General features: G+C 38.4%; 1 protein-coding gene across 3 annotated transcripts in view; it reads left to right on the forward strand.

The window, feature by feature from the left end:
* Positions 1-2,608: 2,608 nt before the first annotated feature.
* SUCO (SUN domain containing ossification factor) overlaps positions 2,609-26,481 on the forward strand; it is a 90,164-nt gene continuing 66,291 nt past the window's right edge. For all 3 annotated transcript variants that reach the window (XM_039222418.1, XM_039222419.1, XM_039222420.1), the window contains exon 1: positions 2,609-2,759. In XM_039222418.1, coding sequence (XP_039078349.1) covers positions 2,698-2,759 — 62 coding nt within the window. In that variant the 5' untranslated portion in view covers positions 2,609-2,697. The remainder of the gene's footprint in view (positions 2,760-26,481) is intronic.

The raw sequence follows: 26,481 nt of genomic DNA on the forward strand, positions 1-26,481 counted from the left end.
TAACCTGAAGAGCAACTGTTCCCTATCCTGAATAAAGTAAGTCCTAGAACGAAAGGAAAAGGGTGCCCAACGTAGTAATCCCCATCTTTCTGTTGTCCCTATGTTCTTATTTTCTTTTTTTAAAAAATTAAAATGTTTATTCATTTTTGAGAGAGAGAGAGAGCGCGCACACATGCACACAAGTGGGGGAGGGGGGCAGAGAGAGAGAGAAGGAGACAGAATCCAAAGCAGGCTCCAGGCTCCTAACTGTCAGCACAGAGCCTTGACATGGGGCTCCAACCCACGAACTGCAAGATCAGAACCTGAGCTGAAGTCCGCGCTTAACTGACTGCGTCACCCAGGCACCCTTTCTTTTTAACTTTCATATCATCATTTGCTACTGCTCTTGAGAAGATAAACGCATGCCTACTGAAGGAGAAATAGAGATTGAAAGGATTTTATTGTTATATACTAAGAGTGGTATCCATAGATCATTGGAACTGTCACCTAATTATTGCCAGGAAAATTAGGGTAAATTCCTCTAGAGCCAAATCACCATTTATAGAATTTTATAAATATATCCAGTTGACTTATTTTCAGTGTCTTAGAATGGGTTAAATCATTCAGGTCCCTGGGAATACAGTTAACAAACAATTCAACTTAAAAGGTTTATAAGGAAATTTCGTGGCTCAAATTTAAGCATCAAAAGGGCATTTTACTAAGGTGTTTCATTTTTCCCCCTACCACACATTGGCAATATGTGGCCCATGCTTTAGTAATGTCTGCTTTAAGGAGCACCTGGGTGGTTCAGTCAGTTGAGCATCCTACTCTATTTTGGCTCCTCTCTACTTAGGCTCAGGTCATGATGTCACCGTTTGTGGGTTCGAGGCCTGCGTCAAGCTCCGCAGTGTCAGTGCGCAGAGCCCATTTGAGATGCTCGGTCTCTTCTCTCTCTGTTCCTATGCACCTCGCTCTCTCCCAAAATAAATAAATAAACATTAAAAATAATATCTGCTTCAAACATTTTTAAAAGCTTATCATTATGCCATGTTCCACAGCACAGACAGTTAGAGACTCTGTTCTCCATTTGTCTGGGCGCTTTCTGGGGAAAACAGTTCTGAGTCTCCTGACAGCCAAGACAAAAAACGGAAAACACTACTGAGTTATACTTTTACGTCTTTGTATGATAAAAGAAGTATCTCTCAGAAGAGACTAACTTCCTCTCAGCGTCAGTGTGAAAGGAAAGGTGTATCACCTGAGACAGATGAAGGAACACATGACGCCAGCGGCCAAACGTCGTCTTCTGCCCTGAGCAGAAGCTAAAGCCACTTGCTCTATACTCTCTGCCGTCTAAGAGAAGAGAGCTACAAGAGGCGCTTGAGAAGAAAAGCAGTGAAGCATTTTGGAGTTTCAGACAGACACCAGCTACCGAGAGATCATTAGGGACCCCAGTGGCATAAAAATCCAGGGTGGGCACACTGATCCTTACTAAAGATTGAGAACCAGACACTTTTTTGCTCCGCACAGTAGCAATAGGAGTGTGCACGTGACCGCCTTCCTCGCTTTTGGTGAATTCCAACTCCCTCAACAGGAGCCCAAGTTTTCCTTTCCAGCTCCTTCGCCTTGCACCCGAAGCACAAACCCAACAGAATGCATACCAACCCAACTGATGCCAACAGAGGAATCATGGACAGTGAAATTTCCCTGAGGCGAAGAAGAAGCGAAACTTTCCGCTCAACCAATCAGGTGAGAGGAGATCTGGGCACACCCCTTTCTTCCTACCAATCAGCACCCAACTCGATAGGCCGGGCCCATCGACACCGGGAAAACACCTTTTAAATTTTACTAGTATAGCTTTTTTCCCCACCGTCATTCTAGGCCATCCCACGAACTGTGCTCAAAAGAGGAAAACTGAGTGTAACAATTCCAAAGCTGGTCATTCTGGAGGAATGACCTCTCCATCAAAAACTGATTCTAGGAGGAACAGGGAATGGGAGAGGAGCGTTCCAGAGGGCAAACTACAACTCCCAAGAGGCCTTGCGCGGACGCCGGCAAGCCCTGGGCGAGGGGCCGGACCTACGCGGAAAAGACCGCTGAGGATCACGGGGCTCCTCTCCGACTTCCTGAATGTGAGCCATTGACCGCGCGGACTTTGAGGTGGGCGGGGCGGCGGCAACACCGGCTCTGGAGCTTTGTGTCCTCCCCCCCTCCGGCTGCTCCGGCAGAGACGTCGGAGGGGGCGTGGCCCGCGCGGAGGCTGGTGGGGGCGCGAGCGCCGCGGGACGTGGGTGACGCGTCTACTTCCAGCTCAGCGGTGTGTGAGGTGGCGCGGCCCCGCCGGCGATTGGCTGTTGGGAGACGAGTACGCAGCGGCCGTTGGTCGCCGGCAGCACGGAGGGAGAGCCGGGGCGGGCGGGGGGGATATGGGGCGGCAGTGGCGGCGGCGGCTGGAGGAGGCGGGCGCGGACGAGCCGGCGGCTGCGGCAGCAGCGGCAGTCCCAGGAGTCTCCCTGTGAAGTGCCCCTGTCGGCGCCGCCGTGGGCCCCTCGGAGTGGGAGGCCAGGACGCGAGCCGCTGAGGAGCCGCTCCCCCAGTGCCGCAGCCCTAAGGACTCTAGGTCCCATCCTCTCGCTCCTGCTCCGGCTCCTCCATCTTGGCCTCGGCAGTGGCGGCTGCCGGGAGGATGTGCCGCCTTCTGGCAGGGGGAAGGAGGAGAAGATGAAGAAGTACCGGCGGGCCTTGGCCCTGGTCTCCTGCCTGTCTCTGTGCTCTCTGGTCTGGTGAGTTGCCGCGACCATATGGGAGTTTCCCGTGAGGGGAAGAGGGGAGCAGCCCGGGTCACACACCCCCACCCCCAGTCATCTTGGCTTTTAGGGTGCGGGGTCTCCAATGCCCTTACGGAGCGACACACGGATTACTTCGCGCCTCTCCCTCCGGCCGGCCTGACTGGGCTCTGGGAGGTGTTCACGGTGTGTTTTAGAACGTACAAAGTGGGAGAGAGAGAGGTGCCTGAGCAGAAGGGACCACCTGAGTGCCTTTGTACTCGGTTACTGTGCCGCTTGGAGACGGCGGGGTGTTTGGGTAGTTGTCGGATAGGTGGTAGGTTAAGTTAGTTGCCCGGGTTTGCTGCCAGCCGCTCGCTTTCGTGGTGTGATACGGGCAGAAAGAGTGTCGTATGTGGTGTGTTGCCGACGTGCGATTTTTAAAGAAAACGTGATTGTCACGGGGGTGAGAGTAATGTACAAGCCGTAGTTTGGAGCCACTAGCTGACTTTGGCCTCGCGTGCGCTTCGGGCTGCTGTTCTGGAAACTTTGGGGGACGTTAGAAAGCACTTTCTCAAGAAAGCAGGTGATGGAAAGCCGTTGGGTTAGAGTGTCTTCGGTGTAGTGTGTACGGTACTTTCTGGTGGTGTGTGGCTTGGAGGCTGTCCCTTAGTAATGGGACGATACGTCCTGTATTTTGAAGGCGGGAAGAATGCTTTGTTCCTAAAGTTTATGGAGTTTCTGTTGATCCTTGGCATATTTGGGCGTCTCTGAGGCGCAGAGAGAGCTTGTCAGTGAAAGGGTTGCCATCATTGTACTTGGAAAAGACATTTCCCCCTTCCGACGGAATTTCTTTAGAGACGTGTGACTTCAGCTGACTGGAAAGATGCTTCTTGGGTCAGAGTGATTTGCTGTTTATTATATGAAAACCTAGAGAAACTAAGTTTCTTGTTTTGTTTATCTCAGGAAAACACCCACGCTATCTTCATTTTTATGGGTGCCCAATAGGTTACCAGGATAAAGAAGTTGTAGAGTTGTTGCTCACATAATAAATAAGAGGGAAAGAAAAACACTTGCCTGACTGAGGAATTTTGATTGGAAGATTGATAGAAGTTTTAGAGAATAAACCATTTGGCCTTTTGACTTTAATTCCAAACCCTTTTAATAGGACTATTGTCATTCCCCCTTTTCTACTTGTTAGTATCATGTTGGGTATGAAGCAGTGTGTGCAGTAGGTGAGTCCACTCACCGCCTTTTACATTTATAAATTTGCAGGTGAGATACCAGAACCTTTTGTTCATACCCACCTTTTCCCGGGGGCTGCTTGGTAGTTTATAGGTTACGTATCGTTTCTTTCCTCTTTCTCCTTGGTTTTGCCCATCTTTAGACCATGTTATTCTTCACCAGCACTTTCTGAAACGGCTTCTACAACGAGGGTTACGCTTTTCATTCAAGTTTAAAATGTACCAGTATCTCTGATTTTTTAAATTGAAATATATGTGACATGTAGCATTGTGTAAAGGTGTACAAGATGTTGATTTGATACATTTATATATTGAAATTTTATTGGCATTGTAGTGATAGTTACTACCTTTATCATGTCACATAGAATGATCCTTTTTTTTTTTTTTGTGGTCAGAATAATTAAGACTTAGTCTCAGAGGAAGTTTAATGATTGTTATACAATATCCTTATCTATATGCACTATACCCCACACCAGATCTTCAGGAGGTAGTTATCTATTAGTTGCAAGTTTGTATCCTTAAACATGATTTTTTTCCCTTAAATTTTAAGTGGATGGTAGAGATGAAATCAAACATTATAATGTATTTCCTAAAATCATTTGTGTATTTAAAGTAACCATGCTTCTGTTTCTTTGTGTAACTGCTGGCTATCTTTTGTTCAGGCTAATTTCAGTATGGTTTCTCAGCTTTATTCATTAGCAGTAGTGGGAAGATCATGACCTGTTAGGGGGAAAAATTAGTCAGCTTAGTATTGAAAGTAGTAGTCATAAAGTTCTATAAAGTTTGTTGACTCTCACAGTGAAGAATGGATATTGAGAGGTTAAGTAAAGAGTGAAAAGTTTAAGAAACTTTAGCTTTAGAAACAATTGGGTTAGTGTATTTTGAGACTAGTTTGGACTGCCAACTTTAGGGATATTTAATTATTCTTTACTAAACGGGATTGAAAAGAGGATATTTAGACTTGAGATTTTCTTGGAAGGGTTATGATGAGATTGGAGAAGAGGAGTGGTACATGGTAGTGATGGGCAGAGGGTATGTTATGTCTTTGAGACTTTTCCTTGGGAAAATGTAATATTGAAATTATTGCACTGATTCAACTGAAGGTCTGATTCTTGCTATAGTGTGGTCTGTATGTCATTTCCCAACATCTCTATTCCCCCTTTACCAGTAATGGATATATTAAGGCATTGTAAGGGTAAACAGATGTTTATGGAAGAGTTAAGCTCCTCTTAATAGTCATTTTTGTCTTCTTTGTCATTCATAAAGTGTCCCAGATTTTGTGATTGTTTCTTTTTTACGCTGTTACATTTTGTAATTTATGAATGGTGTATGCTCATACTACAGTACTGCAGTACTCTAGTATCTTTTTTTCTTTAATTTTTTTTAAATATTTATTTATTTTTGAGACAGAGATAGCACGAGCTGGGGAGGGGCAGAGAGAGAGGGAGACACAGAATCTGAAACAGGCTCCAGGCTCTGAGCTAGCTGTCAGCACAGAGCCTGACACGGGGCTCGAACCCACGAACCGCGAGATCATGACCTGAGCAGAAGTCGGATGCTTAACTGACTGAGCCACCCAGGCGCCCCTACGGTACTCTAGTTTCTAAGGTTCTCCTCCCTCCAACCAATATTACTGAATTTTGTTATCTCCTTGTTTAGACTCTCACACCTATATAGATCTTGATTATTCGCCCTTCTTTTTCTTTTCAGCCTAGAGTCCTAACATTAGATTACTTTCACACGAAACCCATCCTTCCATGTTATTCATTCTGGTTGCTATTTTTTACTTTTGCATATAGTATGTGGTTCTTGATCAAGTAGTACAGAGTATTTTAGGTATAAGTGTACTGTAGCCACAGCACAGAGTTATAATGATAGGTGATATTTATTGTCCTCTATCTCTGTGTCTAGCTTGTGGTGTGTACTTGACACATTTTACCACATTCACTCTTCACAACAACCCTATGAGGTAAGTATTATTGTAAACCTCATTTTGCATTTTATAGTTAAAGGAATTAGAAAAGTTAAGTAATTTGTAAGTAATTGGGCAAGGTTAGGCAGCTATTAAGTTTAGGAACTTGGATTGGAATCTAGGCAGCCTGATTCGTGGTGGAGGATCCTGACTGTTGTCAAAGGTCAGAAGACCTGTATTTTAGGTATGGCTCCATTGCTTACTAGATAGGTGTCCTTACACATGGTACGTAATTTGTTTGCACCTTAATTCTTATATGCTAAATGTAGGAAAATAATTCATTCGCACCTCATGGGATTGTTAGAAGGATGAAATGAGATAATACATATGACAGATCTTTATAAAATAGTAAAGTTATGTTATCTATATATTTCATCATAAAATATTCAACAAAGATTTTCCCAAGCTCGTTATGTACCATACATTGTTCTGGGCATGGAAAACCTCAAAATAGGGTAACCAACTTAATCCTGGTTTTCTCAGAGTTCCATGTCCCAGGAATTCCCTGTATGATTTCCTACTGCTGCTGTAACAAGTTGTCAAAGAGTTAGAGCCTTGAAACAGCATACATTTATTATCTTACAGTTCTGGAATAAGTCTTAACTGGGCTTAAGTCAAGGTGTCAGCAGAATTAGTTCTTTCTTAAGTTTCTGAGGTAAAAGAATCTGTTTCTTGGGGCACCTGGGTGGCTCAGTTAGTTAAGCGTCTGAATTTGGCTAAGGTCATGAGTCATGATCTCCTGGTACGTGAGTTCGAGCCCTCTGTTGGGCTCTGTGCTGACAGCTTAGAACCTGGATCCTGCTTCTGATTCTGTGTTTCCCTTTCTCTTTCCTCCTCCCCTGCTCGCACTCTGTCTCTCTCTCAAAAATAAAGAATTAAATAAAATTTTAAAAAAGGAATGTTTTTCTTGAATCTTTTCAGCTTCCAGGGCTACCTGTGTTCTGTGACTCCTTCCTCATATCATTCCAACCTCTAGCTTCAATCCTCACATCTACTATGGACTGATCCTACTGCCACCTTTTACAAGCATTTTTGTGATTACATTGGGCCTACCCAGACAACCCAGGATTATATCCCCATCTCAACATCCTTAATTTAATCACACCTGCAAAGACTATTTTAGCATGTAAAGTCACATATTCAGGATTGGGGCTGGGACCTCTCTGGGAGGCATCTTGCAGCCTGATATACTGCCGTTGGTCCTGGTAAACTGGGAAGATTGGTCATCATCCTAAAGAGGAAAAAGATTTAATCTGTGCTTTAAGCAGTGAGTATTCAAAAAAATTTTGAGTGTGCCCCCCGCCCGTAAAACTACATGCCCATGTGCATGCATCTTTTAATGTGTGCTTGATTGTAAGTTATATGCGTGTGCCAATATGATATTCGTATAATAGAATACTCATAAGTTACATAAATTAGATGTTTAAAAAAGATGCGAAAAATAAACAATCTAATACTTTCTGTTAATAGTACTTTTTTATTCTCAAGTGATAATTTCTGGTGAGAGCTTTGTCATTGGCTGACTAGATTGTTTTACATCGTGATGTGGTTGAGGAATAGCTTGTACTAGTTAAGAGTCTTAGCCCTGTAATTTTTTTGTTGACTTCTGCTTGTGTAGTTATTTGCAGTCTTTGCAGGAATTTTTTTCAAAGCTACTTCTCAATGTTGTGAGAGTCAGTTTAGTTAAAACTAAATAGTATAACCCCTAAGTCTACTTAATTTGGCACATGTAAACACCAGTGCATCAGAATGTGCTGGAAGTAAATCCCACTGTTTATGGAACTTCTATTTTTTTACTTAGGTTTCTGACTACATAATCCCTGCTGTTATTGATGTGTGACCAGCTGACTTTCATAATAAGTGTGAATCCTTATATTCAACTTAGTAAATTTTGATTAATTTAAAAAAGACCATTTTATAGATCCATTTTATGTTCATAGAGAAATTGAAATTGAGTAGAAGTTACAGAGATTTCCTTTATATTCCTTCTCTACCCATGCATAGCCTCCCTCTTCCATTAATCAACATCCCTTACCAGCATTATTTTATTTTATTTTACTTACTATTTTAGAGAGAGAGTGTGTGAATAGGGGTAAGGGGCACAGGGAGAGAGAGAGAATCTTAAGCAGGCTCCATGCTCAGCATAGAGCAGGACGTGGGGCTTGATCCCCCAACTCTGGGATCATGACCTGACCTAAATTCAAGAGTCAGACACTTAACCAACTAAGCTACCTAAGCACCAATGGTTTAAGACTAAAATAAAAAAAGTCTATTCTTGCACCCAATAGGATCATCTTGGAGAAGTTCATGTTTAGTGCTAATGAATAAAATCTGACATTTTAACATGGATATGACAAATATAATAGCTACAAAAAATAGTTACAAAGGTCTTTAGGAACACCAAGGGTAGAATTTTTATTCTATATATGTTCTATCACTAGCTCTATGTCCTTGGACAAGTTATTTCTGTTAGTCTAAGTACTCATCTGTAAAAATGCTTTGCAGGATGGATAGTTCAAGATGGAAGAATTTTGTTTCAGGCAGATGGAAGATTCCTAGAGTATATGTGGGGCCAGATGGGAAGGGAAACTAGGCCAGATGTTGAAGGGACTTGATTATTGTGCAAATGAACTCTGACTTTTAACCTGGCTAAGAGGATGAGCCAGTGTAGTAGTTTAAACAAGAGCAGGAGGTCAGATTGATCTTTTAATTGGATCGCTGTGGAGACAGAGTACATTGGAAGGGACAGACTGTGGAGACTGGGAGAGCCCTAAAGTGGCAGTCACACTGGAGAGACTTGATAGATGTTTAAATCAAGGTTGTCTGTCTTGTTGGCTTTTCTGGAGTCAGTAGTAATTTTTCTGAGTATGTCATCCAGTTTTCATAGACTTTAGAGGCAATATTTCTTGGTTTGTGATTTTTTTCCTATACCTCTTCTATTGCTTTTTCTCTGATAATTTTGGTGGTTTCTTACTCATTTGTTAATATGCATAAGTGAGCAGAAATATAAGAGACAAGAAAACTATATAAGCATTGTTATCATATTTAGGATAATAATTAGAAATATCCTTGCAAATCACAACTCTGTCTTTCATCTGGAGAAATTATTCTCTTTGTTTTGTTTCTGTAACTTTTTTAAGACCATAAGTCTTTTCTGAATAAAATAATAAATATTCAAAATAAATAAAATAATAAAATAATCCCTCTTTAAATCATTTGATGACTTTTTTTGTAATAGTCTTTCTTGCATGTGACTCTAGGTAATGATACTGTATTGCATATCTGAAAGCTGCTAAGAGAGTAGGTCTTAAAAGTTTTCACACACAAAAAATTGTAACTGTGTTGTGTGGATGTACTTTGTGGTGATCATATCATAAATGATATACAAATATTGAATTACTTACTATATTGTATACCTGAAACAAACATAATCATATGCCAACTGCATCTCAATCTTTAAATAAGTCTTTCTTGTGGAAAACTTTGGGAAGTAAAGTTTATCTTTGCTCTAGGATATACATTCCAAAGAAAGTGTCTAGCACTTAAAAGAGGTTTTGGGTTATTAAAAGCAGTGTCAGATCTTTTCAGACAAATTAGATGAATCCAGATTGCCTCAAGGAAAAAATCTGTGAAAGAAGATGTGACAGGGAGGTACAAGATCTTTGTGTAAAACTCCCACACTTGTGTCCAGTAAAATATAGCAAATAATTTATAATATCCTTTGAGTTATTTTTAAAATACATGGTTGCGTTTTATAACAACCTCTTAGGTTATTAAATGTTTGAGTATATATTGGAATGGATGCAGGTAGTTGGGTTGGCTGGCAATGAAAAAACAAGAGATACAACTAACTTACTGTTAGACGTTGGTTATTTCATTTTTCCATTGTACATGAACTCCTAAATTATTCTTTCACCTTTTTAACTATCTGAATAGAGAAATAAGTCAATATGTATGGCTAACAATCTAGTGCATGTAATGAAAGGGAAGAGAAAATTTTATAAAAAAATTTAGTGCTTTATTCTTTCAAGCCTTCTTCAAGTAGAAACATGTATGAGATACTTGGGTTTAGTAGTTTATACATAACTAGAACTCTTTATTTGAAACATAATACATACATGTTGCAGATTATACTTTACTGCCGATTGTATGTTACCTGTTTTGTTTTTCAAGGCCATATTTTAAAGAAGCTTCAAAAAATAAAATTGTTCATGTTGCAAAGAAATGAGAAACTTCCTTTGAGTGTTTGCAGTGTAAGAATGTTAATCCCTTGGGATTACCTTATTTCATAAATGCAGATTCTTTTGAAAGAAAGTTTGATTTTATTTTAGGACTTTATTTTGTAATGAATCATGGCTAAAATTGTTTTATACTTTACATAGAAGTAACACCTAGCTTTGTTAGGAAATGTTTTGTGGCTTATAGATACTAATTTTGTATTACCTGTTATAGAGTATTTGTAATCTAACAGGAGAAAATATGTAAAGTGCTTGAAACAGTGCCTTGCTCATAGTAAGCACTGTTATAGGAGTTCTTATTCATTCCTTCTGGGTGATTTGGTACAGTTAGGATGGCGGAGGTGTCAGGGTTCAGGAATAGGAATCCATAAATTCATTCAAAATTATACTGGGTTACCAACAGTAAGTATATTTGGTGTGGTGGGGAATACTGAAGAGGCAGGAGACCTGAGCTCTGCCCTCGGGAGTATACAAGCTGGTTGTCAGAATACACATACATACATACTAGTGTGGTGGAGAGGGCATAAAACTTAGAGCTCAGTTGTAATACTTTTTTACATTATTAATAGTGAGCCTTTTTTGGGTGCTAATTTATGTTCTAAGTGTTTAATATCCACTAAAGTATTTTATCTTCATTACAACTCTTTTGAGATAGACATGCCATTTTAAACATGAAGAAGAGAGGCACAAAAAAGTTAACCAACTTGCCCATGTTCTCATGCTCGAAAGCAATGGGCCAAAGCCTGAGTAGGCGGAGTCTGAGCCTATGTTTTTTCACCACTATACTGTGCTGCCAGTAGTCTGATAGATGGCCTTAAGTAAGTTTCTCTACCTTTTCTTTGTGTGTTAGTTGTCTTATCTGAAAATGGGCTGACTGGATTGCTTCAACTAGAAATAGGCATTAGAATTATTCATGAAGCTTTAAAAAATACACAAGCCTAGGATTCTTACCTTGGGGATTCTGTCTCAGTAGGTTTGGGATATTTTGTTCATTCCAGTCATTACTACCAGATTAGATGAATTCTGAGATTTTTTTTGTACTTTTAACATTTAACATTCTGAGATACCTATTTTAACATTTGTGAACAATACATAAAGCTGAATTGTTCACTTGGTGCTTAAAGAAGGGAAAGATTAGGTCTGGAGTTGTCAGGAAAGCCATGAGTTGGGTTTAAGAGAAAATGATTTGTGGCTCATAAACTTTGCTTCTGTCAAATGTAGGTGGTTCATGAATTGAAATAATAAGTACTGGTGCTGCTAATATGAATAATGGTCTTTTCCGTGTGTGTGTGTGTGTGTGTGTGTGTGTGTGTGTGTAGTGGGTAGTGGGTAGATAGTACTTAATTGTCAAGGAGAAAGGGAGTAAAAGAGATAATGTACTTGATAGAGGTGGGCAGATAAGCCTGAGTAGTATTTTGGAGACTGTGATAGGTTTTACAGGCTAACCCAAGGAGTTAAGACAGCAAAGATTCAGCAAGATAAATGGAGTTCCAAGAATGGTATTTTGACATCATTGTGCTAGACATATTTCAGAGGAGAGTGACTTGGAGGGATGAATACTGGAAAAAAGCAGTTGGAGTAATTGAAGTTTGTTATAAAAAGGACATGGTAGTAAAAATGAAGATGGTGCATTGAGCAGAGTTTTTGAGGAAGTAAATCATCTGGTTTGGTGGTAGATTGGCCATTGGCAGTGCAGTACAGTAGAAATAGCATTGGTCTAGTATTCAGAAGACAACTGGGTTTTAGTTTGCCTCTAAGGAGCTTGTGTCCTTCTGTCATCCTTCTCAGTGTCTAGAGATATTTACTGAGGCTTCAATGTCGTGTGTTCTGTGCAGGATTCTGGTGGACAAAACAGAGTAGCTGCTTTCTTAGAGCATACTGTGGTTGAGAGAATATATGCTGGGATTTAAAATGAACAAATCTGTGCAATAAAATTCAAAGAGAGAAGAAAAGTTATTTTTTTTTTTAACTGGGGTAACTAGAAGAATTGAACATGGTCAAAAAGAAATGGAAGAGTTGCAAAAGATTTGATAGGAGAAGGAGTCTCTGTTGAGACAGAGTCGAATAACCCATAGTGGAGACATTGTATAGGCCCTTAAAAATGCAGATGCCTGGGTGGCTTAGTAGTTAAGCGTCCGACTTAGGCTCAGGTCATGATCTCATGGTTCGTGGATTTGAGCCCCGTGTCGGGCTCTGTGCTGACAGCTCAGAGCCTGGAGCCTGCTTTGGATTCTGTGTGTCTCTCTCTCCCCCTCCCCTACTCATGCTCTGTTTCTCTCTGTCTCAATAATAAATAAACATAAAAAAATTTAAAAAATGCAGACTTGCAGATAAGATTTGGGTTGGAGTTGTCCTCATAGGGGGGATCGTTTTTGAAACAGCACACTTGACTAAATAAACAAGGAGTTCTGCAGATACTTGGAATAAAGAAAACTGCCAAGCAAAGTAAAGTTCCTCCGTTTCCTTTAGAGCTTTACTTTGAAATGAAAGATGGGAAGAGGTTTTAAGGAAGTCATTCAAGGGGACAGCAATATAAAATACCTCAGATAAGGCTGAAAAGCTTGAAAACTGAGAAAAGGGTCTTGTTTTCAAAAGAGGGAAGTAATTGGTAAAAGTTTGTGGGAGTGGAAATAGAAGACATTTGGAGAGCCCTGTAGGGGTGAGTTCTCACACATTTGTTTGGCAGCCAGAAAGATAGAAGGGGCTAGTGTAGTCTCAACTTGTATGCTCCAACCCATTCTACACAGTGCCACTAGCTAGATTCATCTTACTAACACACAACTTTAATTATGTCAGTCTCTTGCTAAAACATCTTTCAAAGGCTCCCATTTTCCTGAAGAGTAAAACATTAAAACGTTAAACCTTCACATTAAAGGCCTGAAATCTGACCCAAATCTACTTTTATAGTTTATTTTTCACTGTTCTTAGATAGGCTTCCTATTAATAGAATGGCTGACTTGTTAGCTTGGTAGTAATTTATTTGGCGACTGTCTTTGTAGTTTTGAGTTGAAAATTAAGGTAGCAAAGGTATTGTGACTTGGTTTTATAGGCTAAATACACCTGATGAAAGTTTCTTAAAATATATCATTATCAAGTACGTTTAGTATATGATTATTTCCAACAGCGTTGAGGACAGTTGTACTGGCTGAATTTCTAATGGTATGTTAAGATGCAAAAAGAGAACATACCATATTGTTTAATAAGTGCTATCCCATGCTGGACCCATGAAATTATAGTCAAATTTAGTGAAACAGTCCTCTAATAGATTTTGATACATGGGATAGTTAAACTAAGAGAATACAAGACCAAACCTACATCAGAGTGAAGACTAAAGATCAGAACTTTTGAAATTCAAAGGTTTGATTAGAAGTGAACATAAGAGTTTTCTTCAGCTAAGCTCTACAGTTCCATGTGATATGATTGGAGATTGCTGTGGTAGCCAAATAGAATAAAAATTAGGAGGAGAAAGGAGCACACAGTTTGAGCTTTTACTATCAGCAGGTAGACAGACCTAGCAGGAGAGAAGCAACCTTAAAAGAGCCCTCAAGCTGATAATAGATTGAGAAGAATATGTCTTTTAATACATTGTGATTGAAAGAAAGTAGGAGGCTTATTAAGCCAAAGCACTGGAGACCCAGTGATCTTTTGGTCTTTTTTGGATTTTGATCAAAATGGCTTCTAAAATATTTACCCATTTCCTACAAGTCTTCTTGTACTTCATAGAATTTCTGTTAAGTTTTTCAAATCTCCGGGCAGTAATTTTCAGAAAACCACATTTTCACTGTTGCGTGAAAGTTAAGTTCTACTTTCTCCCCTATTTGTTTCATAGGTGTCTTTCCTGGAATGCCTTTATAGTTTGTTTTTGAAGGGGGTCGTGGGCAGGGCATTACTTTAACCACACTGCCGTCACAGAATGGCTGGCACTATGTTTTCATAGTAGGGATTAGATTTGTATTTATAAGAAGCAATTCTTCATTGCCCAGTTCTGTTCTTTCTTTTACCACAAAGTCTGTGATTTCTAGGCTCTTTCCCTTTTCTAAGCTCTTATCAAAAGCTGTTCTAGTCCATAGTCAGAGGAAGAGCTCAGTATATTGCTGTGCTGAGAACAAGGCAGTTTAAGTTCTCTGTCCTAAAAGTGCTCAGTGTCATATGAAGAATAGAAATATAAACAGTTAATTTCATTTCAGGGTTGTAGGAAGTGCTCAGATAGAGATAATGCCAAAGGGTTGTGGCCAAACCCTAGACTGTCGAAGTCACAAATGTGTCCTATTCCCTAACCTGTTCCTGGCCCCCAGAAAAAAAGAATGATAAGAATTTAGTCAGGTTTTGGAAGGTGAGGAGTAGGCGAAGGGGCTAAACAGTCTTAGATGAGGGATCAGCATGAGCCAGAGACTTGGAAGCATCACAAGCATGGTATGTGTTCCAGGAACAACTACTAGTAGTTCGGTATCACTGAAGCATGACGTGGGAGGCAAGGAGTGGCAGAAAATATGAAGCTGAAGACTTAGGCAGAAGAATTTTAGATAGCTTAAAAAGCAAAGAAGCTTGAATTTTGTCATGGAGAGTCGATTAAAGATCTTAAGCAGTAGAACAGTATTCTGACAATTTAGTGTTAGGTTCTTGGCATTGTGAAGTGTTGATTTGCAGAGGTGGTAAGATAGGAGTTAGGGAGCTCTCTTAGGAGGTTGTTCTAAGAGATGAGGGCTGGAGCTAAAGGCAATTATAATGGATGGAGGAATGGATTATAGAAATTTGAGGTAAAATTAACTGGAAATAGTGGAGTCAGGGTGAAGGAAAAGGGGTAGTATAGATGTTTTTCAGGTTTCTTTTTAATGTTTATTTATTTTTGAGACAGAGAGAGACAAAGCTTGAGTGGGGGAGGAGCAGAGAGAGAGGGAGACACAGAATCTGAAACGGGCTCCAGGCTCTGAGCTGTCAGCACAGAGCCTGACACGGGGCTTCAACTCATGGACCGCGAGATCATGACCTGAGCCGAAGTCGGCCACTTAATTGACTGAGCCACCCAGGCGTCCCAGATTTCTTTTTTTTTTTTTTTAAATGTTTGTTTATTTTGAGAGAGTGAGTGAGCACAAGTGGGAGAGGGGCAGAGAGAGTGAGAGAGAGAATCCCAAGCAAGCTCCATATTCAGTGCAGAGCCTGACGTGGGGCTGGATGCCACGATTGCAAGATCATGACCTGAGCTGATATGAAGAGTCAGAGATGCTCAAGCTGACTGAGCCACCCAGGCACCCCTGTTTTTCAGGTTTCTAACTTGAGGACTGGGTGGATAGCAGTATCACATGATGAGATTAAGGATATATGAAGGGGAGATTTGGAAGAGGAAGATTTTTGTGTTCAAGTTCAGATTTAGTTGTTTTGGAGATAATCAGAGAACACGAAGGGAGAGAGATTCAACTTTTAAATGAGGTGAGTTTTTTTTTTTTGCAACATTAATATCGGTATCATTGAAGGGTTTTTTAAGAAAGGACCAGTTAGGAGATGATAAGAGCTAAAGAGAAAAGTAGCCATTAGCTGAAAACCATGAGAGTAAATGAAATATCCCTAGAAATGAAGTAGAGTATAAAGGGAAGACTGAGAATGAAACCCTGGAAACATCAGACTGTAGTCAGCAGAAGCAGCGTGTCAGTCTTCAGAGAGAGATGAGAAGTAGACCAGTAATTTGACAAACCAAAGGAGAAGAGTTTCAAGTGGAAGCAGCAGAGAAACCAAAAGTAAATTCTGCTACTACCATACTAATTTCAGTAGTTTAATGAAGGCAGAAATTAGAATTCAGCAGGCCAAGGGCTAAGTCAAAGGTGAAGAAATTGAGGTAACAAGTATAAACTACTCTGGAATTTGATAAGTGAAAGTAGATAGGACGAGCACAAAAGCTGATAACAATAGCTAACATTTGAGTGCATGTTTTATGCCAGGCTCAGAAAAGCACATGCATCATTTAATTTTCCTCATAATAACTCCAGTTTAGAATGTCAGTATTGAGGCACACAGGTTGTATAATTTGTCTAAGACCATACAACTAATAAATGGGGGACCTGGGAATAACACTTGGGGATCTTGACTCTGAAGTCCATGCCCTAGCCACTGTGCTACAAAACTTCATATTTATCTCTTGTTGCCACTATCTAAATCTGAGGTAAATATTGTTCCTCTTTTGTGATAGTTCTTATATTTTTGTTATGCTGTAGCTGGCCTTGACTAATACCATCAATTGTTGAGTGAACAGATTGCTGTTATTTTCTCACTTTTCATTTACCTATTGACCAGAGAATATGAAATACAGCAATAAAGGAAGATGATAGCTTTGGAGACGGGGAAATTGAGGTTTGCTGTGACAAATTGAATAACTTTGGGCAAGGTAACTGCTGAGCTTTAGCTTCTTTGTAAAAATTAGACTACTGCTTTCACCTAAAAGTCTGAAAGAAACCAAACAAAACCCAGGGATGCCTGTGTGGCTCAGTCAGTTGAGCATCTGACTCTTAATTTCAGCTCAGGATTCCAGGATCTTGAGATGGAGCCCCACGTCAGGCTCTGCACTGAGCATGGAGCCTGCTTAAGATTGTATCTCTCTCTCCCCCTCTTCCTCTCTCCCTCTCTCCCTCTGTCCTCTCTCTCCTCTCCTCACCTCTCCTCTCCTCTCCTCTCTCTCCTCCCTCTCACCCCTGTTCATGTGTGCATGCTCTCATAAATAAATAAATAAACAAATAAATGCATGACTTTTTTCTTGAGACATCAGGTGCTTAGGACTGGATTGCTTATACTCTATACAGAGTTCTGTATAGATCCCCCTTTTTCACTCTGTTTTACATGATTACTCCTTTGTCTTCAGTTTCACTCCTCTTTCCCCCCATTTTAGCCATTTACCTTAGAGTATATATGATGTCTTTCCAGTCAGCCTTCATGCATTTGATCTGTGTTTTCTTGCAAAATAGTCTTGTTTTGCTTGTATATTATAAAATTCACTTAAATTTTGTCATGGTATGATACCAAGTGGTATGGTATGATGCTGTTAATTTCATTCTTTTCTACTTGTCCTTTGACACTTGTTTCTACTTGCTTTAGTTCTTAGAGTCATTTTTTAAATGAATTCTAAGTAGTTAATGATGTGCCAGATGTCTCAGGAAAGCCTGTTACCATCTATTCATTGTGCATTTTGTGTGTAGGCTTCTTCTAAAGAGAGACTTTATGTCAATAAATGCATTTGGGAGTATTCTCTTCCAGTTGCCTGTCTTTGCTATCCCAGTACTATAATCTAATTAAAGTGATTTTGTAATACATTTAATTGTCTGGTAAGGTGAACCACATGTCTTTTTTGTTGTTGTTGTTAATTTAGTTAATCTTGGACCACTTTTTTTCCACATCATATTTAGAGCAATAGGATCCTTCACATATTTTGATAGGAGTCACGTTTGAGTATTGAATTACTGTCTTTACATTGCTGTCACCAGCATTTCATCTATGAACGTATTGGATGTGCATGTATTTATGATCATTACTAGAGTTAAAAATTTTATCTATAAATTATTGTGTATTCTTTTTCTTCAGTTAATTTCTAAATTGTTTCATAATATTTGTTCATGCTAATGGCTTATTTTCTATTTGGTTTTTGCTGGGAGGAAAATATGGACTTTTGTGTTTCTTAAATTTTTTTTTTTTAAAGTTTGTTTAGAGAAACAGAGAGCGAGAGCACATGTGTGCATGTGTGTGAGCCAAGGAGGGGCAGAGAGAGGGAGAGAATCCCAAGCAGGCTCCACACTATGAGCATGGAGCCTGATGCAGGGCTCAAACTCACAAAGTGAGATCATGACCTGAGCTGAAATCAAGAGTCAGACGCTTAACCAGCGGAGCCACCCAGGTACCCCTGTTTCTTAAATTTTTAGTTGAGATAATTTACATACAGTGAAATTGAAATGCACATATATTAACTCTGTACGTAGTTGGATCAGTTTTGACAAATATATAATTTGTGTAACCTGCACCCCATCAAAATAAAGAACATTTCTATCACCCCAGAATGTTCTCCATGTCCTTTTCTAGCGAATCAGCTGACGCAACTAGTGATTTGATTTCTGTCACTGTGGATTAGTTTTGCTAATTCTGGAACTTTATCTGCATGGAATTATATAGTATGTTCTTGTGTCTGGCTTCTTTCACTCAGCATGTTTCCAAGATTTATCCATGTTTCAGTAATCAGTAACTCATATTATTTATTGGGAGTACAGTGTATTAATATACTCCAATTTGTTTATTTCACTGCTTTTGGACATCTGGGCTGATTCCAGTTTTTGGCTATTAGAAATAAAAGCTACTGGGGACATTTTTGTACAAAGCTTTTTGTGGACATAGTTTTCATTTCTCTTGAGAAGGATCTAAAAGTGGAATTGTAAGTGCTGAAACAGATGGGTATCGTATGCTTCTGGATATAATACCCTGTGAAAGACACAACATCACTTATTATGGAGGATTCTGGCCTGGAATATGTAACCTGAATCTGGTCATGAAGAAACATCAGACAAACCTCTGATGTTAGGACCGTATTATATAAAAATAAAAAGATCGTGTTCTTCAAAAATATCAGTGCCACATAAGGTAAAGGCCAAGAACTATTCCAGGTTAAAGGAGGCTGGAGACACATGATGAGTTCAGGACATGATCCTAGACTCAATTCTGTACTTGGGAGAAGTGCAGGGGAAATGCTATAAGGACATTATTGGATTCATTGACAAAACTGCAAATATGGATGATAGGTTAAAGTATCGTGTCAATCTAACATTTACTGAAATTGATAACTGCACTGTTTATGTAAGAGAATATCCTTATTCTGTGGAAATACGTACTAAGGTATTTAGAAATAAATTACAGGGAGAGGGAGAAAGGAGAATGTGGGAAGGAAGATGAGCAATGACAAATGATGGAGGAAATGGGGCAGAATGTTACCAATAGGCTAATATGGGTAATGAGTTTGTGGATGTTCTTTGTACTGTGCTGGCAGCTCTTCTGAAGCCTTGAAATTATTTCCAAATAAAAAGTGAAAAAAAGCCCTGGGTTGGGATTTATTCCCTTTCCTATGTGAAGTATTGGTTAATCCACTCAAATTTCCTTAATTATCATTAGTTTATTACAAGTATTACTTTGTGCCAGTTTTGCTCTTTTTCTGGAAATATCCATTTCTTGTAAATTTTCAAATATGTTGGCATTTATATAGTTTGTAATATTTTATAATTTTAAAAATCTGTTTTGTCTACTTATTTCATGTTATTGTACCATGTTAGTTTACATCACCAACTCTCCTTGATTGGTTTTGCCAATCCTTCTAAAATTTTCTTCAAAGAACCAAGTTTTGTTTTTCTTAATCTTTGCCTTTGTTCTTTATTTCATTGATTTCTGTCCTTCTAGCCTTCCTTTGTGTATGTGTGTGTGTGTGTGTGTGTGTCCCCAATTTACACTCTTATCTCTGAGTTGAAAGATTAGCTCTTGTTTTGAAACTAGCTCTTCTTTGGAAATAAAGTTTTCCTCTTATCTGCATTCTGCCAATTTTGACCAGTAGTTCTCCACTGTAATATTTCCTAAAGTTTCTCATTGTTTCCTCTTTAATGGAAAGATGATTCTGCTGCATAATTTTTGTTTCCAGGCTTAGGAAGTTGTTGACTTTTTTTGTTACTTCAAAAATTGTTGCAGTGTGGTTGGAGAGTATAGTTTATAAGATTTTCAGCCTTTGGAATTTGAGTCTTCTTTTGAAGTTTTAGTATATGGTCAGTATTTGGTAGATATCCCATGTGTGCTTGAAAAGAATGTTTATTTTGTATTTGTTATAAAGTTCTTTATATTTGGTCAAGCTTGTTTCTTATATGTAATGTAAATCTCATGTTTCCTTAGGTTTTGTCCATGTATTATTTTGTAAGAGATAGTTTAAAATAAGACTACCATAATTTTTGATTATTCTGTTTCCACATGCAGCTTTGGTGGTTTTATATATTTTGAAGTGATATTTTTGGGTGCATATATATTTATAATCATTATATCTTTTTACTAAGATAATAAATCTGTTAGTGACATAATGTTTATCAATTTAATTCATTTGTCTACTCTACTTTTTTTTATGTTTCTCAATATATCTGTACTGAAAGTTTTAATGAGTTGAATATTACACCTAACATTTCCTAATAAGCCTCTGTTTCTAACATAATATCTGGTTGTATCGGTAGTCTTAAGTGCTTATATAGTTTCCTCAGTATAACTCAGAGGGAAATGACATTAACTCATTTGAAAGTTTAACAGACTCCAGTTTAGTTTTGCTCTTATCCCTGCAATTATTAGGCTTGGCTCATTTACATATTAACGTATTCTTTATTGCACATTAGTGTGTCTTGGAATTTATTATTACATTATTTTGCTAAATTTCTTTGATAAGGTTATAAAAAGTAATTGTAAAGGTAGTTAGTTCAGTATTTCTGAACTAGGCACTTGTAAAACAGGCTCATTCCAAGCCATTGCTATCATAAAAAAATGGTATTTCCCAATCACTTGCTCATTAAAGAATCTTTTTGTCTTGTTAATCAGCTTAATGATAACCCACAACCCTTGGACCAACTAGGAATCTTTCTGTTTTAATGAAATCTTTTTTTTGGGGGGGGGGAGGGGGTCACTTCAAGGCTTAATTTAGTTGCTGTAAACTAAACTTCCTGAGCCCTTCTCCTGTTCCCTTTGATAAGAGCTAATTGATACCCCTTTACCCTAAAATCTTAACAATTGTTTTTGAAATATACAGTTGCAACATATCCTTGAAAATAGCAGAGTACCTAGCAGCATAAAACTGTAGGTTCCCACTGTAAGAAAAACTTCAGTCACTGCACATACAGGTTGAAACTGTCCTTTGAGAAAAAGACTATGTACTGTCATCTGGTTGCAGACATTCATTCCTTCTGTACTGTGGTACTTTTTTTTTTTTTTTAATCTATAACCATTAAGACCATATCTAAAAGAGCTTTTGTGGAAATTATAGGCAAATAACAAATAATTTGTCATTAAAATAGATAATGTATGTTTAATCTGTTAATATATGGTAAGCCTGTTTTGGGGAGAATGAACAAAAAAGATAAGCATTATTGATGTCAATAAGAAACTGAAATGGAGTGTTCAACAATTCCTAATGTTTCTGTTGCTTTTAAGCTTTGTACAGCTTATAATTTATACATATGCTTTTTGTCCACTTTAAAAAATTCTACTCTGGCAACTATGCCCAAGCAGGTATTAAAATAATATAGGTAGCAAGTAAATACAACACTGAATTACTTTTTTCTTTCTGTTTTAAAAGTAGACAGAATTCCAAAACTTTTTCTTATGGGAATTTAAAGACATAACAAAAAGTAGAAAGTGCAGTAGGCAGGCACCTGTTGGCCTAGCTTCAATAATGATCAATCTTTTGTCGATCTTGTTTTATTTCTCTCTGCTCCACTTATTAAAACAGCTTTTTCAGGGGCATAATTGGCATACAGTATACTACATAAATTGGACAATTTGATGCCTTTTGGCATACGTATACATCCATGAAACTGTCACCAAAAGCAATTTAGCCAACATATGCTGTACCCTCAGGAATTTTCTCATTTCTGTTCGTAATCCCTGCCTCCTGGCCTTTTTCCTGCGGGCAGCCACTGATTTGCATTCTGTGGCTATAGTTTAGTTTGCATTTTTTGTATTATATAAATGGAATATATACTTTTTTGGGGGGGCATCTGGCTTCTTTCACAGAACATAATTATTTTGAGAATTGTCTGTGGTGTTGTGTGTTTCAAATTAGTATCTTTTTATTGCTGAATAGCAATACCTTACATGTCTGTAGTACAAATTGTTTATCCATGTATCTGTTCGTGGACATTTGAGAGGTTTTTTACCCCCCCAGTTTTTGACTATTAGAAATAAAGCTGCTGTGACCTTTTGTGTCTTCCTTTCTCTTGAGTGAATACTTAAAGATGGAATGGCTGGATTATAAGGGTATGTTTCACTTTTTTAAAATCTATTTATTTTTTAAATTTGCATCCAAGTTAGTTAGCATATAGTGCAAATGATTTCAGGAATAGATTCCTTAATGCCCCTTACCCATTAAGCCTATCCCCCCTCTCCCAACCCCTCCATTAACCCTCTGTTTGTGCTCCATATTTAAGAATCTCTTATGTTTTGTCCCCCTCCCTGTTTTATATTATTTTTGCTTCCCTTCCCTTATGTTCATCTGTTTTGTATCTTAAAGTCCTCATATGAGTGAAGTCACATGATATTTGTCTTTCTCTGACTAATTTCACTTAGCATGATACCCTCTAGTTCCATCCACGTAGTTGCAAATGGCAAGATTTCATTCTTTTTGATTGCTGAGTAGTGTGTTTCACTTTTAAAGCAGTGCCAAATTGTTTTCCAAAGTGATTGTACCATTTTAGATTCCCACCATAGGAGAGTTTCAGTCTTTGCATATTCTTTGTAACACTTAGTATGATCAGTCTCTTCAATTTTAGCCATTTTATTAGGTATGTAGTGGTATCTCATTGTGGTTTTGATTTGCATTTCTCTAAGACTAATGATGATGTTGAGCATCTTTCACATGTTTATTTCCCATTCCTAGGTTTTCTTTGGTGATATGACTATGAAAGTCTTTTGCCAGTTCTTTAAAAACTTATTTCTTAATTGAGATTTGAGAATTCTTTACACTATACAAATTCTTTATCAAACATATGCTTTGTAAATATTGTTTCCTAGTCTGTAACTTGCATTCTTGTTTTCACAAGTGTATTTTGCAAAAGGTTTTAGTTTTGATGGTCAATTTATCAATTCTATGGATTCTACTTATTTTTGAGAGAAACATATTTTGGAAGGATTTTAAATTTATAGACAATATGCAAAGGTAGTACAGAGAGTTAACTACATAACCTTTCACTAGCTCTTCCCTGAGTATTAACATTTCCCATAACCATGGTCAAAAGAAATTAACATTGGTACAGCACATGGATCATGCTTTTTATATCACATAAAAATTCTTTGCCTAGCAATTTTTTGGGGGGAGGATCAGGTAGTGGAATAATATTAAACTAAAATGTCCTATACTTGCACTTATAAATACTTTAATGAAAGTGAACACATTTGTTTTTGAAGGCAGTTGTATAGAGGTATTTCCACATGCAGGATGCCAGCCTAATTACACACTGATTTAAATTCCTCAGTGTATGTAATTCTGTTCATGTTAGTCAGAACCCAGCATTTAGGGGTGCCTGGGTGGCTCAGTCCATTAACCATCTGACTTCGGCTCAGATCATAATCTCACAGTTTGTGAATTTGAGCCGCATGTTGGGCTCTGCATGGATGGTGCAGTGCGGAACCTGCTTGGGATTTTCTCTCCCTCTCTATCCCATTGTGCGCATGTGCTCTCTCTCTCAGAATAAATAAACTTAACAAAAAAAGAACCCAACATTAAACAATATAATCAAGTAAACTGACCAAGAAATCATGCACAAATTGATAAAAAATCTCCAAAGTGTTTTTTTAAACAAATTTTTAAAGTATTTATTCCGAGAGAGAGAGAGAGAGAGAGAGCGAGAGACAGAGAGAAAGAGTGTGCGCGCACACACATGGGAGGGGCAGAGAGAGAGGGAGAGAATCCCAAGCAGGCTCTGCACTGTCAACACAGAGCCCAACACAGGGCTTGAACTTACGAACTGGAAGATCATGACCTGAACCGAAATCAAGACTCAGACGCTTAACCAACTGAGCCACCCAAAGGGGTCTGTTTAAATTAACTATTTCTTCAAGGTTATAGGATAGGATAAAATTTGAGTGTCAGAGACATTTTGTAATAATTTAACATCTGATCAGCTGTGGGCAAGAGGTAAAAGAACATGTTAGGGATAGTTCAAAAGTAAAAATTAACATTCTACATCGATTTGTTATTCTCACAGAACCATGTTCCGAGGCAAAAATACCTTTAAGCTTAATGCCGAATATTGTGTTTACTGTGTGCTGTCACAGTTGTAAGTGCTTTAAGCTATCTCATCAATTTAGCTTTGGGGACTGGTTAACGGTCCCCAAAATAGGTAATACTATTCTGAGGAAATGGGAACAGGGAAATAAATGTTTGTTTAATGAACTTATCCAAGATCATACAGGCTGTGTGACTCTAGATCTCATTCTTTTAACCATTATGCTAGGCCAACTAGCAAATTGTTGTAGATGACTGTATATTCTTATAATATTATGCACCCCTGCACATCTTTGCCTTATACCTCCATTATCATGACCTCCTGAAGGAATGGAAAGAGTTCCACTACTATATTCCTTTTATGAAATTTTATCTTTTTTCCTCCATTAATAGTTATAATGAGTACCAAATTCAACATTTGTGGTCATGACTTGAAACCTTGCCTGTAAATTGTAGTAGTAATTGTAATTGTATACCACAACATAGCTGATGTAGTGGAGATCTTTCAATTTATTGATCTATCTATAAAGGATATAACCTTTTTAGGTCCTTTACCAGGACATTATTTTGAGAAACAGTGTGAACATGAGCAGGGTAGGGGCAGAGGGGGACAAGGAGAGAGTCCCAAACAGGCTCTGCACTGTCAGCATATAGCCTGTTGCAAGGCTTGATCTCACAAACCTTGAGATCATGACCTGAGCTAAAATCAAGAGTTGGACGCTTAGCTGACTGAGCCACCCAGGTGCCCCAGGAGATACTTTAATAAAAGAAGGTCTATGAAAGATATGAAAGATAGCCATGCAAACACTAGGCATGTTCTTAACAGGAATGCTATCCCAACTTAAATTTTATTAACTTTTCACCTCCCATCAGACCCTAATAATTATTTACTGAAGGCCAGAGCTTTTGACTGTGTTGATGTTTAAAGGTCTTTAGGAAGTTATGTGGCAATTTCAGCTCTTTAAATAAAATTTAAAAAATTAGGTCATTCTGTTAGCCGAAATTTGATCTCATTTTGATTTTGATTAATTTTTTCATGAAATTTGTTATGGCAAGCTTTTCGTGTTTTAAATTTTGGAGACTAGTACTAACCTTTTGTAATTGGGTTCCCTATTTGCAAAACTTTTTTCTAAATGTACAGTTACTTGTATAGATAAAACTGATTTGTTGTATTTCTTAGACAGTTCTTGAGAAGCTGTTTGGGTCTGTGTGTGCGTGTGTGTGTGCGTGTGCGTGTGTGTGTGTGTTTTTGTTAAGAGAACCGAAAGCTAGAGAACACAAAGCTAAATTGATGGTATTTTTACCCTTCCCATCCTTACCTCCAAAATTCCTACCCAGAAAGTGATTTTGTTCTCCATAAGAACATTCTACATATTCAGTATATATATTAACATTCTTACATATATTTTTAGTTGAAAATGGTTTTTAAAAAGTTTGAAAGAAGAAATCACTTGAGTATTTGTTGATTATTTGCCATGTGCCTTTGCTAGGTTTTCTAAATACTTTGATTGGTTGGTTGTATCATTTAGATTGAAACATCAACTACATGTTAAAGGAAATCACAATTCGATTGTTAGGACATTTGCAACACTACTGTCATGACAAGATAATAAGTAGATGAAGTTACAAAAAAATTCCTTTTCTTTGGAAAGCACGCGCGCGCACACACACACACACACACACACACACTTTATAACTACTGGTACTTGTGACTCTTAAGGCTTTCAGACTGGATTTTTTAGTGAATATTTCCAGTAAGCATAATACTAGCATATATGATACTCTTGTTTCACTAAAGTGTGTAAAGCTTGGTATCCTAAATGGCACTCATGTGGTTTTTGTTTAATCACACAGTTAATACCTTTTTTTTATGAATGGCAAATCCATGCCAAATTGGTAGGGAGAAGCTGACAGAAAGGGATAAATATCCTCTTAGTTTCCAGATACTCTTTTTTAAGTTTATGAGGTTTATGGAGTTATTAGGTGGGTGGATGAGCTGGGGAGTGGTAGTGGTGAGGTGACAGTGGTGATGGGAGAGGAATAAAAAAATGACTGAATTTTCCTCTGGTATGTGCTACAAAACAGTTCTCCACAGACCTTTCATTCATTTAACAAATACTTATTAAGCACCTTTTATTTGCAAGTTTTGGCATTGTGGGGTGGGGTTAAAGTGGTTGGGAATTGGTTCTCAAGGAATTTATGTTTTAAATGTCTGTTTATTTTTGAGAGAGAGAGTATGCACGTGCTGGCCTGCAAGTTGGGGAGAGGCAGAGAGAAGGAGAGAGAATCTCAAGCAGACTTGGAGCTA

This window comes from Hyaena hyaena, unplaced genomic scaffold (genome assembly GCF_003009895.1).
Source record: "Hyaena hyaena isolate Hyena2069 unplaced genomic scaffold, ASM300989v1 scaffold_1124, whole genome shotgun sequence".
NCBI lineage: Eukaryota > Metazoa > Chordata > Mammalia > Carnivora > Hyaenidae > Hyaena > Hyaena hyaena.